The sequence below is a fragment of the Zophobas morio genome, unplaced genomic scaffold (assembly GCF_036711695.1).
Source record: "Zophobas morio isolate AGI-343-1 ecotype UQ-CSIRO unplaced genomic scaffold, CSIRO_AGI_Zmor_V1 ptg000002l, whole genome shotgun sequence".
NCBI classification, from domain to species: domain Eukaryota; kingdom Metazoa; phylum Arthropoda; class Insecta; order Coleoptera; family Tenebrionidae; genus Zophobas; species Zophobas morio.
The window spans coordinates 25,094,957-25,112,639 of record NW_026972107.1 but is presented as its reverse complement, the minus strand read 5'-3'; the positions used below and the strand labels follow the sequence as shown (position 1 = coordinate 25,112,639).

The following is a 17,683-nucleotide window of genomic DNA, read 5'->3' as shown; positions in this document are numbered from 1 at the left end:
CTATATATTTGAACAGTATGTCTAAATTGTGCAAATTCATGCCACAGCCAACCAAGAAATTTCAGATCAGATATGTTACCACCAAGGTTCCGGTGTGTAACATCGTATTTGTAATCACAACTTGACCTAACCCTGATTTTGTAGTATTATTTTTTGAAATTTCTTGTTTATGTTGATGGTAACATACCACACAATAAACAGCATGACATTTGCCCAGAAATGTGTGTTAAATAAATATCGAAATACTTTTTTATTATATGTAATACGTATGCATTATTCTTTATTGAAAATATTTTTATACGAAGAAAGAAATTTGCGGTCGCAACTCAACTGTGACAAAAAAACAACAAAAGATGGTAATGGCCAATAATGTCGTCGCGGGCTTACACTTGCAGTAACTTAGAAGCCAAAATAACTTTCACTCTTAATAACAAAGGTTAATAGCGTTTTGAGTAAAATTTTTGCCTCATGTGTTTGGCAGTTTTTCAAAATTTGGAGCACTGTTGAAGATGAAACGTAATAAATTTGTAAACTTTATATTTAGAACAAATGACATAAACAGCGTTAAAATGAATACATAGTGGCATGCACTAATAAATTATTGTTAAGCTTTTAGCGCGTGAATTTAAATCCACAGTATTTTGAAATATTTTCAAACGGATTAAAACATCTGTTGATACCATGTTGACACTCGTATACAAAGTGTGTACAAAGCGTTTTCTTTTCTTACTAAGATCCTTCAAGTTAAAACCCAATATTTGCATACCGCAAAGGCGGTAGCAGCTCGAAACACATCCAGGAAGTGGTCAAGCTTCACAAAATTTCACGACCAAGCAGCAAATTAAAATTCACATTTAATTGTTAATAACGGCTAAAATTTCTCTTGGCACATTGTAAATATTTGCCTGCCAATCCATCAGACTGCCAATCACGACAAGTTTAATTTATCCATTACTATAACTACTCAAATATCTGCGAAGTGCAATCGAAAGGTCACTCAGAACTTACACCATCAGGAAGTACCAGTAAGGAACTTCGGCCAGTAAAAGTATCGGCCAATTAAAACTGACACACGTACCCTAGCGCCCGCCATTTTTCCACATGGTGAAAACTCGTTAAAATGTTAATTAGAGCCGTTTAAATCGGATGCAGCTCACGTCGCAGCGGTGCCTTTGTAATTTATATTATTCTTGCACTAAACTAATAACTTGCAGGATTTCGTAATCGTTCCCTTTTTGGTGCGATGCACTCGCTAAACGGATCTGCCTGTGGAAATTTGAATATTTGAAAGTAATAGGTTTATGTGGTATAAATCATTGCGGTTTTGGCCCACCCTAGCTGTGAGCCATGATTCAAGACGCCGGCAAAAGTGGGCCATCTGTTGCAAAAATAGCGGATAAAAAATCGGCAGAACCATCGCATTCTGGTTTTAATGAAGGTGGGTTTAACCATGTTAAAAATCGCATAAGTAAAATAGGTCAAGTGATAAAAGGTCGTACCGCGAGGGGCTCGCCTTAAAAATTACCGCTAAATACAATTTATTGCCGCTCATTGGTAGCATGAACATGTATGGTTATTTTATTTCAGGATTTTATTCGCATTTACGATGCTCTATAAATTCGTTACGGCGCTGTAAATTACTTTGGATAATTTAGGTAAAGTTGACACGAAAGCTTTTGGTACAGTTTTTCCTGGTCCGCAAGGACGAACTAAAATTGAAAGCAATCGAGTAATGACGTGGTAATTAATAGCGTCGCTATTTTTTTTTTTAAGTAAAAAGCTTGTTTTGTTGGTAAACGGCTAAATTATTTTACACAATGTTCGTAAATAATCGTAGATGTGAATAAATTACTCACAAGCCATTAGTTATTAGCACGTTTACTTGCTCAATCCTTGTTTATGTTTATTTTTATTTGAAAGATGTGTTAAATAATGATGGACGGTTATGGCAACAGCGTAAAAAACTAATGGTGTATTTGATTGTTGAGTAATCCTTGAGGAGATTGTTCTGAATGTTTCAAGTCCAATTAGAAAACTGATTGATTAGACCAAATTCTTACGATTCCGCCAACACTCGTTCCCACAGTTCTTAGCAATCCACCTTGAAATTCATATATTCACAGTTTTTACCGATAGTGATCTTGTTTCCCTGCTTTGCCCCCCACGATTAATCATAACGATAAATAAAAACGTCACAAAGATAACACTGATAAAGCTCCATATCGCTTATCGAGTACTTCGAGATTTATTAAAATAATAATGAAGTCATGGATATATTTAATCCTGATACGCTAAATAAAAATGTGTTTACAGCTACCACCCTATTCGATAAAATCTAATCAATATCGGCACTCCATCAGATCAAGACCCCCCTCAAGTCAGTCGCGTTTCGCTACAATTTTCCTCTGTTTAAGCGGATGTTCCGCTGACACATTTTTGCTTATCACACTTCTTTGATGTTTGTGGTACACGATTCCGCGATTGTGTAAACTGGTACAATTAATTTTTGTTTATTGTGTATTCGGAGTTTTAAATAATGTTTTGACGTTGCCACATCCGAAGTTTTGCCAAGACAACTGAATGAACGTATTTTGGCTTTTTTTTAATTCGTGAATCTGAATCATTTTACGTTTTGTTTATGTCCGGCTATAATTCGACCAGCAGATGTGTTTCTTGTTATTTATACGCGATGTTAATAATAAAGCTATAAATAAAGCGGTCTCTGGTCCAAAATTTCGAAAAGTATCGTTCCGTTATTGCAAAAGTCGTGGCTTCGCTTTTCTCTCAAGTGTATCGAATTTCAGTGTTGAACTTAATGGCAAACATTTGTATGTTTATGTTTAATGATGATGAGACCGTAATGTCTTGTCCTGTTTACCCACCCAGAAATGGCACCATTGCGCAACGAGCTCGACCCATAAAGCTGGATCACAACATGGTATGAAAAAAACATTGGTTTTCAATATTCACAACTTTTGGTCTTTGATGTTATTCAGGTTAATTAACATTTTTTTAGTTTTTAATTTTTGAAATTTGATTAAGGGAGATTTATTATTACAAAATTAAAATTAAAATAAAACATTGTGTAATTTAGGTAATATTACAAATAAAATATTTGTTTTTAAAATGTTGTTTTTAAAATGTTCAAATGCAGTCCTTTCAATTTGAATAATAGTAATCTTAAATAATCATCTATTCTTAATATTTCAGAATTTTTTATTCTAAGCAACATAGTGGATATTAATAATAATCGTATCGTCCTCAAAAATAGTATTATGATGTAAATACAAATAGAAATTTATTTCTTCTTTATATTATTATTGTGTGTATTTTGACTTGATAAAAATTTAAGTATTTTTTAATTGTTTAGAAATCTTTGTTCTATCCATGTGTAAAAATAAAATCTATAAATTACTGTAGTTCGACATTTTTTAAATAGAGTAGGAAAAGAATTATTTTAGCAACCTATTTTTGAGTTATTCTTCTAAATAATTCGTCACTTGTTAATATTAAAAAACCAGAATAACTATCGACCAGTAACGAGACAATGTTGTCAAAATATTTACCAAAATGCTGGCACCACTGATAAGTTATGTTGTTTATGTCTTTTTTCTTTGAACTGAATTGTATAACTACAATAGAAATATTTTATTCACTACAAGTCGATTGGTCTCTGTAGATAACACAAGTTTGAGCAAATCACAATAATTTTTAATTGTACAACATTTCTGCTTTCGAAAATTTCAAGCTTGTGTGCAAACTATATTCGTAGATTTGTGTAGTTATTCAGTGACTCATTTTAAAATCTGGATTTTATACACATATATGCTCTTTTTTGTTTTATTAAACTTAATATATTTTTCTTTTTTTGTTAAAATATTCCCAAAAAGAAAAAATCAAACCATCAAAATTCCAATTAAGTTGTAAAATTTCAGATTGTGAAAATAGTGTTAAGGAGTAAATCCACTAGTCCTTAGTGTACTATACACATAGCATAATGGATTACATAGTTTAAAAAAAATTACGTTACTATTAAATAACGACTTTTTTTGGAATTACGCTTGAATTTATTATTACTTACGTTTGTGATGTTTGAGAGCCGTTAAAAATTGGTATCAGATAAAATGTTATTAAAAAAGTCTTGTTTTTTCGCGCGGAATTCAGAATTTCCATTTTCAAAGTACAAAAATATTTGTGTACTACTTGTACTACTGTAGTACTCTAACAAATACTTACAAACTAAGAAGGAATCTAAAAAACCATCTCCACTTTCGAGAAAATTTAAAAGTTTGTTTGAATATTATGGTATTTTCAAAAATATTTTTGTGGATTTTCAAGTGTAATATAATATACAGGGTTACTAAAAAATATGGAAACAGTTAAATATCTCGGGTTGCTTCTTCTTGAAATTTGGGCTATACTGGAAGCTCTATTTTCTGTAATTTTTTTAAAGTTTAAACTTATTTGTTTTCAAGATGCAAGGCTAACTTGATTTTTTTTAAATAACACCACTAGTCAAATCGTCAATTTTTGAATAAAAGATTTTTCCTGTATTCAGTACTGTAATACATGCATACACTCCTTTAACTAAAACGATAAAGAAAATCTAAAATATAAAATTGTAGTTGGCTTTGAAAATATATACTGTCATTGATTTGTCAGTGTATGCTGAAAAACAGACTTCTACATCTAGGTTTAAAAATATTTCAATAAAACACCAAAAATGGCACCATTAACAGAACTGATTGAATATAAATTGATGATGGTAGGCTATGGCGACAGACATCGAAGCAATACTGAAGTAGCAGCACTTTTTAATGAAAATCATCCCAATCAAGAATCTCTCTAGGTCGACGGTTTCAAAAACATTGCGCAGATTTAACGAAACTGATAATCTTAGACCAAAAAATGTTACAAATAAGGAGAACTCTTCTAATATCAAGTTAGATGTAACTAAAAATGCAGCAATTGTCATTAAACCACATTATAAGTTGAGGCTCAGTTAAAAAAATACTCAAAAATATCATCCATACAAAATTCATTTACTACAAGATGCATTTATTAGTCGCCACATTGTAGTCCCCGTCTTCATTAATGGAAATTTAACGTGTAACAAATACCTCCAACTTTTGCAACAAAGTATTCTTCGATTTAGACAAATATTTCCCAATTATGAAAACCCAAATCTACCTGCACAGTCTTATCTGGTTCCAACAAGATGGAGCACCAACTCACTACGGACTTCAAGTACGGCAGTGAATGGAACTTTTCCTGGAAGGTATATACGACAAAGGGGAGCAGTTGAGTGGCCAGCTAGGTTACCCGATTTAACCCCACTTGACTTTTTTCTATGGCATTATGTAAAAAATCGAATTTATGTTAATAATAATAGACCACAAAGCATCGAAGAACTCCAAGAAAGAATATTAAATGTGATTGCTGATATTCCTCCTAATATTCTAACAGATTCATTTGACTACTTTGTGCAACTATTGCCAGGAAGTAAATGGAGAACATTTGTTGTAAAATTATTGTTTTTTAAATGTTAATTTGATCTTTTTTCAATAATGAAGTTCTTTATTTAAATTTTTCAAAAAGCTTTCATAACAATGTATTCACTATATACAGTCATTAAATCGGAGTAATTTTATTTCTAGAATACATTTATAATAAAATAATTCATGCGTTACATTTCTGAATTTAGAAAAGAATGCATTATTTAAAAACGGAACATTAAACTACTTACTAGGACTATTAAAACAAAATCAAGTTAGCTCTGCATCTCAAAACAAATGAGGTAATTTGTAAAAATTGCAGAAAATAGAACTTGAGTATTCCTAGGGACAGGCCAAATTTCAAAAAAGTTTAACAAACCGTTCTCGCGATATTCAACTGCTTTTATACTTTTTAGCGACCCTGCATGTAACTTTCTATTTTATTTTTTTAATTGTTCTGTATTATACGTTTTTTTTTGTATCTTTATAATATGTAATTTATAGAGCCTTAAAACTAATATTGATAATAAAATAATTGATTAATTATCAACAAAGATAAATTATAAAATGATTCAAATTGTTTAAATAATTGTAGTCTTCAATTTCATTTAAGGCGTAAAACTGAGATTAGCTGTTTGTTTTTTTTTTGAGGTTCAGATTAGTTTTTTCAAAATTCTGCAATAATTAAGATTAACATAAATATTTATTAATGATTTTAAAATAGCTTTGAAAATTTATTTGGAACAATATATTTATGTTTAAAATTTAAATTTTTATTTTTGATGCAATGCCAGTTCCCCTATTGCCGTAAAAGGAAGTGCATTGGGCAGGTGGACCAAAGTGGGCCAAGGGACGCGTCGACGCTTTGGCAGGCGGCACAAGTAAAAGCATGTAAATGCGACATTATCCTTCGTGCCACCCAAGTATCTAAATGGAATTAATTCCTAATTATTGCTTTATGCAAATTCGGTGGCAAATTTATGTAAATGGTGGCTCATAAACACAATGATTTAATGAATGAACGCGGCATGCGCGCGCACCCTTTTCAGCTAAAAAGTTACATTTTCATGTAGATTTGTAGCATGTACACAATTTCGTTACGAAATACGTTTTTATAAATTTCTGTTCCATTGTGGTATTCGCGCGGCTATCCGACCGGATGTGGTAATTAACTTTAGTCGAATGGTATTCCTAACAATTTGGACTAAATTAATTCGTTTGCCAGACAGTTTATTAGGCCTGGCTTTAATTGCACATAAACATTTTACGCCCGTCGAAATGGGTCAGCTTTGAAGAAGGTTTTTCTTTTGGAAAATTGCTCGCGCATCCATGATACATCAAGCCTGACGTTTCCGCGTTTACCTGTACTCCAAGTTCCGTTATCATCTTATTTAATTGATTTTATTGTAAATAATGCTGAATATTCATGAATTACTTAAGCGAAGGACGTCCATTTAAGTTGCACAATTTTCGTCTCGAATTTCTGAAACCTCTTACAGATGGAGCTTTAATTATTATTTGGCAATAGCACCTGACATTTAACGATTATTTATTAAAAAATGAAGATGGGTAATCGTAACCTCCGCACAAACAAATTCCAATTAAATCTTAACACTCATAAGTACATTATTTGTTTCAGATTGCCGTCACCCATAGTGGATTGCCTGAACCATACGCGAGAAGTTGCCCAAAGATAACAGGTGCTTAACCAAGACACAGACGTTTTTAATTTATTAATTTAAGAGTGCGAGCTTCCTCGCGTTTGATTGTGATCTAGTTGTAAAACCCGTGATATTATGCATAATTTAAACGTAAACTTGGCCTCGACGGCCGCCAGCGCCGCAGGATTAAACATCCTAGTGGATAGTACGGCTACACCCCGTACTCCGGAGATCCTGAATTCGCTCATAGCCATGACAAATCCGATGGATAATTACTCGTTCGGAAACAACACGACGAAGACGTCGTCGAAGCCTCCCACGAATCTGTCGAGCGATTCCAATAGTTCCAGCAGTAGTCAGATGGAATCGCCGACCACGAATCCGCCCAGCGTCCAACAGACATGCTCTCAACTTATCAAAGCTGGACTCAAACTGTCGATCGAGCAGAAACGAAAACTTCAAAGCGACGGCGAAGACCTCCTCGACCTCGATAAGTGCAAACGAATCAAAAAGAACGAATGTAGTGAGTCCGAGGAGGATAGAAACAAACAGGATGGGGTAAGGATCATTTGCTTAGTTGATAAGATCAATACAAGAACTAATTTTCCGCCCTCTTGTTTGTTTATGCACAAAATCGATAATAGTGTACAAAGTGTAGCAGAAGTGAAAAATAAGGCCCAACCTTCAAATTGTGTAATTCGCAGCCATTCTACAGCTAAAAGATTTTGACATAGCTCCCAAAATATCACAGCATTGTGCAGTTTGCACTGGCAACTGCAGTTTCAGTAATGTGTGTATCCTAAATACAATGCTTAAGAAGCACTTTTTTTTATATTACTAGCGCGGAAAGTTATGTTTTACTAAATGAGCAAGCAAAGCTTAAGACCTGTAGCCTGCGAGTCTAGTAAAGAACCTTCCGGACGTGAGGTATACATTTTTGGCGGTCGTTAATTATCTAATTAAAACAAGCAGTGATAAAAAAGTTATTAAAAACTAAAGATTTCTGAGTTGTATACATAAAAGTTGCAAAATTGGATGTTGATGTATCATGTATGTATTGTTGAATTTTTATTAAAAGTTTATTGATAAACATTTGAAAATGAAAATTAATTGTAATTCAGTGAACGTAAACTCCTTGTAACTCTTGGCACGTTGATAAGTTATTTTTACCACCTTCAAAAAAACTTTGTTTTGGTTGCAAACCACGTTTCAACAACATCTATTATCATCTCTTTTGAAGAAAAGTTGCCCTTTGAAAATTATTTTTTTTAAATTTGTGGAATAGATAATAATCTAATGGAACTAAATCAGGTGAATTAATTTTTTTCTAGAGTTATTTCGATGGTAGCATTTGAGGTTTTAGTTGTTTTAAGAAGAGTATTTCCTTTATCGCCTTCATTGTCTCCATTCAAGCAATTTACAAAAAAAAATCCATATAAAATACTTTTTGGTTGTGACTTTTTGACTTATTCAATGGGCTGCATCTGTCTTGACAACAACAAAATGGTTGGTTTGCTTGTTTCAAAACCAGTGTATCTAACAACTTCAGAAGTTGTTTCTAATTTGTCGGATTCAGGACCATAAAACGTCATTGTTCCGAAGTGAACTGTTTTTTCAGAACTAAAAGTATTACTCTTCGTATGTTTATTTGATTAGCGAAAATAGCCACCAAAAAGACGTTTTTTCAGTTTCTGAAATCGTATTTCTATGCAAACTGTCCAAAAAATGTTTCTTTTAAGAAACGTCGAAAATCTATATTTGTGTTATTTGTAAGGATTCTATGAACCGTTTAAGTATAGATATGATATAAATACTGATTTTTTACAAAACTACGAAAATTCCTGTTACAATAGTTCTTATCTAATACGTATCTTTATGTATCTAATCTGAAAAACAGATAGTTAAAACAACGTGTCATTTTTACAATTTTTTAGTTCCGAGTAATATTGTATAAATACATAGTAACATAGGTCTCATAAGAATGTCTTTCTAACAACACTTTGAATATTAAAGGCGAGTTTCATCACCATTAAAAATTTCGTGTGAGATATTTAAAGATTTTTGTCCATATTTCATATAATTAAAAGGTCTACTCTCGCCAACTTGACGTAAATTGTGTATTGTCCAAAAAATGATTGTTTTAGAATTTTGGAAAAAAAATTACTTGGCAAACATTTCGTTTTTCTTATGTCAAGCGCACATTGTATACATGTATTAAAAAGGTAAAAAAAGTGTCTTTCTTTTAAAGGAAGCTTTTATTTGTTATTCAAACAGTTTTTAATGTTGGTCATTTGAGAGTCTTAAAAAAGTCGCATATTTACGTTACGTACTTCAGTTCTTGTAACACGCAAAACTACTAAAAATAAAATGCACAATTTTTTTATGCAAAATTATGCTACAAATTTACTATTTATAGGTATTTAGGTACTATACAGATTATAAGATATGTGAAAGGTGTTTTTTTTAACAAAATGTGACTGCGGATGGGGATCAATGTAAAAAATAAAGTGTTTTTAAGATCTATAGTTTCTTTGGTAAAATAGAAATATATATGTATATTTTTTGTACTAACCTCGGCGATTTATTGCTTCTCCCGAGAAGAGGTAATTCCAGACCACGGTGGTATTCCAGACAGAGATTTTTTTCAGCATGCTCCCCTTTTAATGAATTGATCACTAAAGCTTTTTTATGTAGTTACAAATATCTATAAAATTTATTCGTGGTGGCGACGCTAGCAAATTTTAAAACTGTCGAATGGTTGCAATCAAGGTATTTTATAGCTGAAGTTGTCCCTTTATATGCATAAATTTCAATGAGATCCAAACTCTTCGTGCGGTTATGATTTTCGAAAATTTATGGAATGATCTTGTAACCAATTTGACGACAATTTACGACACTAAACTTGGAATTTTTATTACCATCTCATCTACTTTTTTTCTACTCAGTCTTAACAGTTACTTTCCTACGCGAAAACAAATTTTTAACTGTTTGTTTTAGACAGCGAAAATGAAAATAATAAAAAGTGGTGTTGATTCATTTAAATTATGCACATCAAAGATATGAACGGTAATTAATTCTGTAAAAAGAGATGGGAGAGCATGTAAGAGGAGTATATGGTTTAGACCTTAAACTATAAAGATATCAGCTAAATGGAAAAAATATTTTGATGTAATTAATTAGTGATGTATAAATATTAAAAACGCATAGTTTATTAAGATAAAAGGTAAATTAAATATGTGGATATGCTGCATGTGAATAAAAAAAACTGAAAACGATTTCTTTAAAAGTTTTTCGAAACAACAAATGTGGAAATTGTATTAAAATTTTCCCAAAATTTTATTTGAACGAGGCACTTTATACATACTATTGGCAACAAGAGATTCTGTATATTATTAGAAATAATCATTTGGTGCAAATATAAAATGCGAGAAAAAAACCGAAGGCGTAAATCATTCTTGTAGCAGTTGTAAGGAGAACATGAAAAAACTAAAGTTTACTCATATTTTATTGAAAATATCTTTCATGATCTACTTTAAATGAATAATTTCTTGAGTTGCAACTCTGCATTACTAGGAATGTATGTTAAATGAAAATTTTGGCAGTGACTCGTAAAGTTTTTTTTACAATCCACAGGTTGTTGATTACAAGGATAATTCTTGTGTCAGATATTACCACAATTTCTTAATTTAGACATTAGTGTATAACAGATAACGATGAGACATCATTTATACAAGTTAGAAGCGTAATGGAAAAGTATGAAACTCTTTTGTATCCATATTAGTAAGAGTTAGTACTCGGAAAACACTGCATAACTAGCAGAGTACTAACTTGTGAGAAATGGAATCAAATCAGTTGCACCTGCGAGTCGATGTGTGTTCTGACTTACTTCGGAAACACTGTGCATTATGTATTAAAATTTATACAATTTTTAGAATGCTATAATATTATGAATTGAAGCGCTATTTTTGTAAACTGTACTGTGTAAATTATTTAAAAAATACACCCGGATTTAACTGACAAAAAAGTGGAATTTTATGTCTACATTGTGTTATTAAGGTCAAGGTACACCTGTTCACAAAAATGTTTTACGTGTAAACAATTTAACAATTTACCAGAAAATTTAATTTTTACTGTATCGATAGTTGCTATCAAGATTTTTCTCGTTATGGAGTTTTTATTCCTCGAAAATTAAAAAACAAAGGAAATTGTTACGTTGGGGTTATTGTGAAATTGTGAAACTATTAGAGCGGATACTTTTTTATTTTTATTAGAAAATTGAGGTGTAGTAAAAATGTTTGTTTTAGAATTTTATGTTTTTAAAGCACAAAGCTGTTTGTAAACATTGTGGCGGCGAAAATAAAAGCATAATAAGAATAGTAAAATAATAGCGGAACATCAATAAAACTGAATTAGGATGTGGAACAATGATTTCTAACTGAAGTAAAGAATTTAAAAACAGGAACTCCCATATTTGTTTATTTTACTATGTAACTAGTTTTAAAATTCAATTCACTGTTGTGCTTTGTAATGATAATTCATTCCATTATTCTACAAAAATAAATGCATGATTCTTTCGTAAGATATAAATAAAAATAGATGGTTATCGGTAAGTTGGAAAAATATGAATTTACATAAATCTTTCGTGTCATTCATTATAAAATTATAGATTAGCATGCACCAGCTCATAATGTTAAATCAGTACAATTACCTTCTGGCAAAAAGAATCAAACGCGAAAATTACAATAACGCTAAATGTCAGACAATTAATTACAAGTATTAATACATTTAATTACTACATATATCTAAAAGGAAAAAGTTCGTATTACTTGATTTAAGTCCATTTGAAAGCAAGCTCACGAATATCACTTAATTAACGTACTCCCTAATTATATGCTCTTCTGATTAAGAATCATTGTGCCCAATTGTGGCCATCACGACTGCTGCCTTGGAACTTCTAAGCCAGCTTAGTAGTCTTTCTTGAAAAAAATTGCAACGTAAAAGCTAATTTTTCTTATCTATACTTAAATAAAATAGTTTCTGTGACCCACATTAACAGACGGCAATTGAGAACTCCTCTGTCTTATCAATATTGTTTGCGTTTTTCATTGAATTAAAGGAGCCCAACCGTGCAATTATCAGAGATATGGGAAATGCCAGCCAATTTAGTTAGAAAGTTTCCATAAATTCAGCTTTTAACACGCTTCAATTATAGCCGCCGTTTTCAGAGACACACATAAATGCGCAAATTTATTGTTAGTAGTAGAAACCGTTGCAGATGCATACAGAAACAAACGACATTATTTGCCCTGTCGAGCCCACGCAGAGTGCTTAATAAGACGGTTACAGGGGTTATTTTGATAAGTAATTGCAAATTACGGTATGCTGTTTGATGGTAGATTTTTACTTAATTTGAAAATGTAAAGTGAAGCTTTATTTATATTATGTATTTATAATTTAAGGGAAAATTTGCAGTCATTTAAAAATAAAAGTAAAAACTTGATGTGGGGGCTTGACAGTCAAAGTTAACACTATCTAAAGGTGAGATTTCACAGCGATGTTGACAGACAGAAAATAATGAACCCCGTGTGTGTGCAGTGCATTATCAAGGTAAAACCCAAGGAGTTGTGCATCACTAAAAATCCCTCTACGTAGTAAGATAAATACTAGAATTCAGAGAACGGTAACATAAATACATGAAATTGGAGAGAAAAAATGAAAAAGATTGTAAAGAAGATATGGAAAGGAAGACAAAATCATTATTACAAATTGTATAATGTATGGGTGGAAGTTAAAAAACGGAGAGAAACAAAGAAAATAATGGGAAAGAAAATGCCAATACGTAGTTTAAATATTGACAAACAAGAGAGAATTACTGATATGAGAGCATCAGTGTACAGTTCAGCTCACTTAGTACACGCACAGTATCTATAGCGTAAATATGAAAGAGAAGAAATTGATTGCATGATTTAGATACGGAAACGAGTACTGTGAAAAGAAAGATAGGGTACAAACATGTGTAGATTCAAAGTTAATTTTGTTATTGTGGCTATTTAATAACGTAAAATAATGTGTGTAGCAAAAACCATTTGACCCTAGTAGGGGACAAATGAAGTATGCAGTAGATAAACCTAACTAAAGAAATAGATTAAGAAAACTGTTTTTGATATACTAGTAAGATAACACAGCAAGTATTCCTTACTTACACAATGGGAGTCCTGGTGAGAACTCTGGAAACCATGAAAACTAAGCTGTCCATCCTCTTTTTATTCATGTTTCTAAATGTCTGATCTAAATACATTCGATGCTATGGTAATGGGTGGCGGAATGCTATTCTATTCAACAACTCCCACAGGAAACGAAAATAAACTTTAAGAAAAATACTCCCTACCAGAAACCGTTAAATGTCTATATTGTAATTAGTATGGACATCCTGCAGTTTAAAAAAGTATAATGTTGAGATTGTAGTGTAGAAATTCCAGAAAGATAAACTCAAATACCTTCTGTCAAATGTTAAGCAACTATATTTTCAAAATGGAAAAAGTAAAATAACATTTCTTAAAACAAAAGAATTAAACCCTCAGAAATGCAAACATCGTCCTTACGGAACAAAGCGATAAATAACAAAAACCCACATGGAATGACCGACCAGGATGTAATCACTCATACAATTCACGACGAAGTAAAATAAGAAGTTCAGTTGCAACTGAGTTAATTAGGACTACGTAAACAAAATAAATTTGATCTCACTAAAAAAAAGAAACTACCAACATACAATTCCATCGACACAAAACATACACGATACATGCATCAGGTGTTAAAATGATGTTAGCTAAACAAGTTGACAGTATTAAAAATAAGATCGATGACTTTCAGGAACGCTTAAATGACAGCAAAGATAAGAAACGACAAAAGTTTCAGAGAAGTCTCCAGTGAATGATATAACTAAAAATTGAAAATGTTTCAAGATTCTGAAAAAAGCGAACCAATGGAAAAAACGGAGATAATTAACGCCTTAATTCGCCAATTCAAAGAAGATGTTTTTTGTCGAACACTGCGAAAATCACTTTGGATCGCAAATTCATTGTAAAAAAGTTGGTTCTAACGCTTTTTTTGAATGTCAAATAACTGAAGCTGAAATTTGGGTAAAGAAACGTGGTCATGAAAAAAGTAGAAATTTCGTCAAACCACCAATAAACTAAATTAATCACCATGCAAGTGAAAATTAGAAAAAGTCTTAAAAAGTGAAAAACAACCTATTTTATTTTTTATCATTTATAACATTCTATAGATACTCAAATATTCACTATTAGATTGAATTGTTTTTGCCCTCAAGTAATAGATTTTATCACATTAATGTGTTTCTCAACATAATGCTGATAAATTTCATAATATCTTGTAAACACAAGTGGTACCTACTACAATTTTTTCTCGAAATAATTCACAGCGTACAATTTCAATAGAATATGTTTAACTCTGCAGAGAAATCGAATATGATTACGCAAGAAATAAAACAAAATATGAGTAGGTATATATATCCAGAAGCCTTAAAATTTTCGTTAGACGGTTTAGAAGATTTAACGAAAATATTTGGAACAATAATTAAGAAAATTCTTGTTTGCCAAATTAGTGATTTGCTCCACCAAGTGGTTTAATTTTAAGGTACTTAAATCAGCAATTCTGGCTATGTATAGTTCGTTTTGTTGTTGACAATTCTGGGAGTGGAGAATTTGTGGGTGAAATTTTTGGTGATTTGTTGGACATTGCGACGTGTTTATTACAGTAAACACAAATCAAAGAAAGTTAACTAACTTAACGTGGTGTGTTACAGAGGCCAGTGTTACGAGCTTTGCAGCTCTACTGATATATAAACGATTTTTTTGACTTAATGAACAACAAGTTGTATCATGGATTTGCAGGCGACTCAATTTTCCTACATATCTCAAATAAAGGTGAAAATTTTCGCAACCTTTCAATGATTCCAAAGTAAGTAGTAAACAAGGACGAGTACATTTTAGGAATTATTAGCTCTCAATCAATGACTGTCGAAACTAATATATGAGGCAAGCTGTACAGAGTTGCCATTTACTACGGCTTTTTAATATGGACACATAATAATTGTTGTTTTAATAGAACTAAAATTTTCAAACGGTACCGTCTATGTATATTTATAGCTGAATAGTCCACAATGAGATATACATGATGATGACACTAGAACCATAAATGATGTTTTAAACTTTGGACGATTACGAAAAAGTGAAATATAATAAGTATATATAATTCCGTCCTTCTCAAAGTGACTATGGTTTCATAAGTTTAAAATGTAGAAGAAATACGCTACAAGTATTCAGAGTATATTTAGGTTGCTAATATGTATGTTTCGATACAAACTAGTATCATCAGAGCTAAGTATATGTTGTTTGTTATCTATTTTTTTTTTTTTTTTTTAAACATATAGCCCTGATGATGATACAAGTTTGTATCTAAACATGTTAGCAATCAAAATAAACTCTGAGCCTGTACTTAAATTAAATTTATTTTTTATATCTCTATCACTCGTGATTTATATACAGTCTATACTTTTTTAAATATTTTAATGGGTGTTGTTTAACATTATAATAAAAATTTAATTGTTTCAAAGATACGAATTTATTATTTCTTAGATACATAGAAATTAAAAAAATAATGGGTATTAATTTCCATAAAAATTTGTATACCTAGGCTAAAAATCTCACTTTAAATTATTTCGAAGTTTCGCAATTGTTAAATTCATTTATTTTTTTTAGCAAAGTACTCCACTATCGTAAACTTAATTGAGAAACAAAAAATTGCGCCATCCTGTATAAAACATGGTATTGAAGATCTAATGGTTTGCAGCTTCTTGTCGTTGGCGTTCTTAACTCTCGCCAAGCTGTCAGTAGTGAACAATAACGGAGGAAAACTCATAACACCTAAACAAGAAAGGTCACATAAATTTAATACTCGCCAATTAAGAATGAACAACTTGAAAATCAGAAACTAGTATTTTTTAACTTTTTTTTATTTTTAATACTTTTCCAACAAATGTACGAAAGCTGCACTTGTTATTAATAATACAAAAGGTTTTAAAATTACACTTTGTCTCTTATACATACAGCACAGCTTATTCATGTTTTAACTTCATACACTTGTCACAAAGGTCTTAAAATAAATTTAAGCTTTAAAAAAATCTTTCATTTGCCACCCTTCCACAGTACTGGTTACTGTTTTATTCGATGAAAACTCCTTCCCTTTCAGATAATAGTCGACTGGGGCTAAATCAACGGCACTGTGAACAGGGATGTAGCCCTGTCCCACTGGCAATTTTTACACAACGTTTCTTCACATTTTTTCCCGAGCCTAGCATTAATAAAGTTGAATAATACGCCCCCGCCACAGTTTTACCTTGTTTCAAGTAGTTTAATATAATAGTCCTTGTCCCAAAAAATTGATGCGAGAACTTTTCCCGCCGATTCTTCGACTTTTTTAGTCGGCAGCGAGGCTGCTTATTTACATTTCTTTAATTGTTCTTTTTCTTCTGGATTGTAGTGAACGATCTGTAGTTACAATACCTTTAATCCTTCAAACTCAAGACATGCAGCATAGCAACATTTTTAGGAGTTGACACAAAAACATTTTTCATTATCTGTAGACATCGTTGACATCTGAATTTGGTCTTCCAAATTAGACAACATTTCTTGGGATAAGATCCTTCAATGTATCCGACATATCTGCATACATTTTTTTGCCTTTTTTTTTAAATTTGCCATATGAAATTGGCAGCACCAAAATTGTAAGAACTTATTGTAAAAGGACGTACACTCTACAGTACGATACTAATTAGTTTTCTATACCCCCTCCTATAAGTTTTTCCTCATCAAAAAGTAATTTAAATGTATTAGAGGAGGTAACATTACAAACTGGGGAGTGGTAGTGCTTGTGGTAACCGCAGTATCATGTTTGATTCTATTTTTGTATACTAATCATTTTGTCATTAAAAATTAGCTGCTACGTACAGTTATTTGTAGCAACTAATAAGGGAGCTATTATTTTTAAAAGAAAATCTAGCATATCATGTTTAATAAAATTATGTAAAACAGCACAAGAGAATATGCTTTTTTTTATTAAATTTTAGATATATGACACTAAAAATTAATTACATATTAGAAATATTTTAAAGGTATCATTTTCATATAACGTACACTTTTTTAAATTTCTAATTTAGGTAAGATACATACGGGGTGCATACACCACAGATCTGTCAATGTTTTAAGTTAAATCCGGAACAGTAATATACCTATCTAACGTAAAAAAAAACACTTTGACAAGTGGTGGTCTCAAGACGTAAATTTTCATTCCAAAGCCAACCTCGATTCGAAATTTAAAAAATCGCATGTTGTAAGTACAGAATGCTACAAGACCCATGTGCTTGTGTAAATCCATGAGTAATAAAAAATAAAATAGGAAAAATGTTACACAATGGCCAACACGCTACTATTTGCTAATGTGTGC

General features: G+C 31.5%; 1 protein-coding gene across 5 annotated transcripts in view; it reads left to right on the top strand.

The window, feature by feature from the left end:
* The window catches only part of LOC135131432 (activating transcription factor 3), a 60,204-nt gene that overhangs the window by 35,424 nt on the left and 7,097 nt on the right, over positions 1-17,683 (top strand). For 3 of the 5 annotated variants that reach the window (XM_064059220.1, XM_064059186.1, XM_064059212.1), the window contains exon 2: positions 7,135-7,714. In XM_064059220.1, the coding sequence (XP_063915290.1) occupies positions 7,292-7,714 (423 nt within the window). In that variant the 5' untranslated portion in view covers positions 7,135-7,291. Of the gene's footprint in view, positions 1-2,620; positions 2,939-5,255; positions 5,279-7,134; positions 7,715-17,683 lie in introns of those variants that run through there. The other 2 variants (XM_064059195.1, XM_064059202.1) reach the window with 2 other exon arrangements.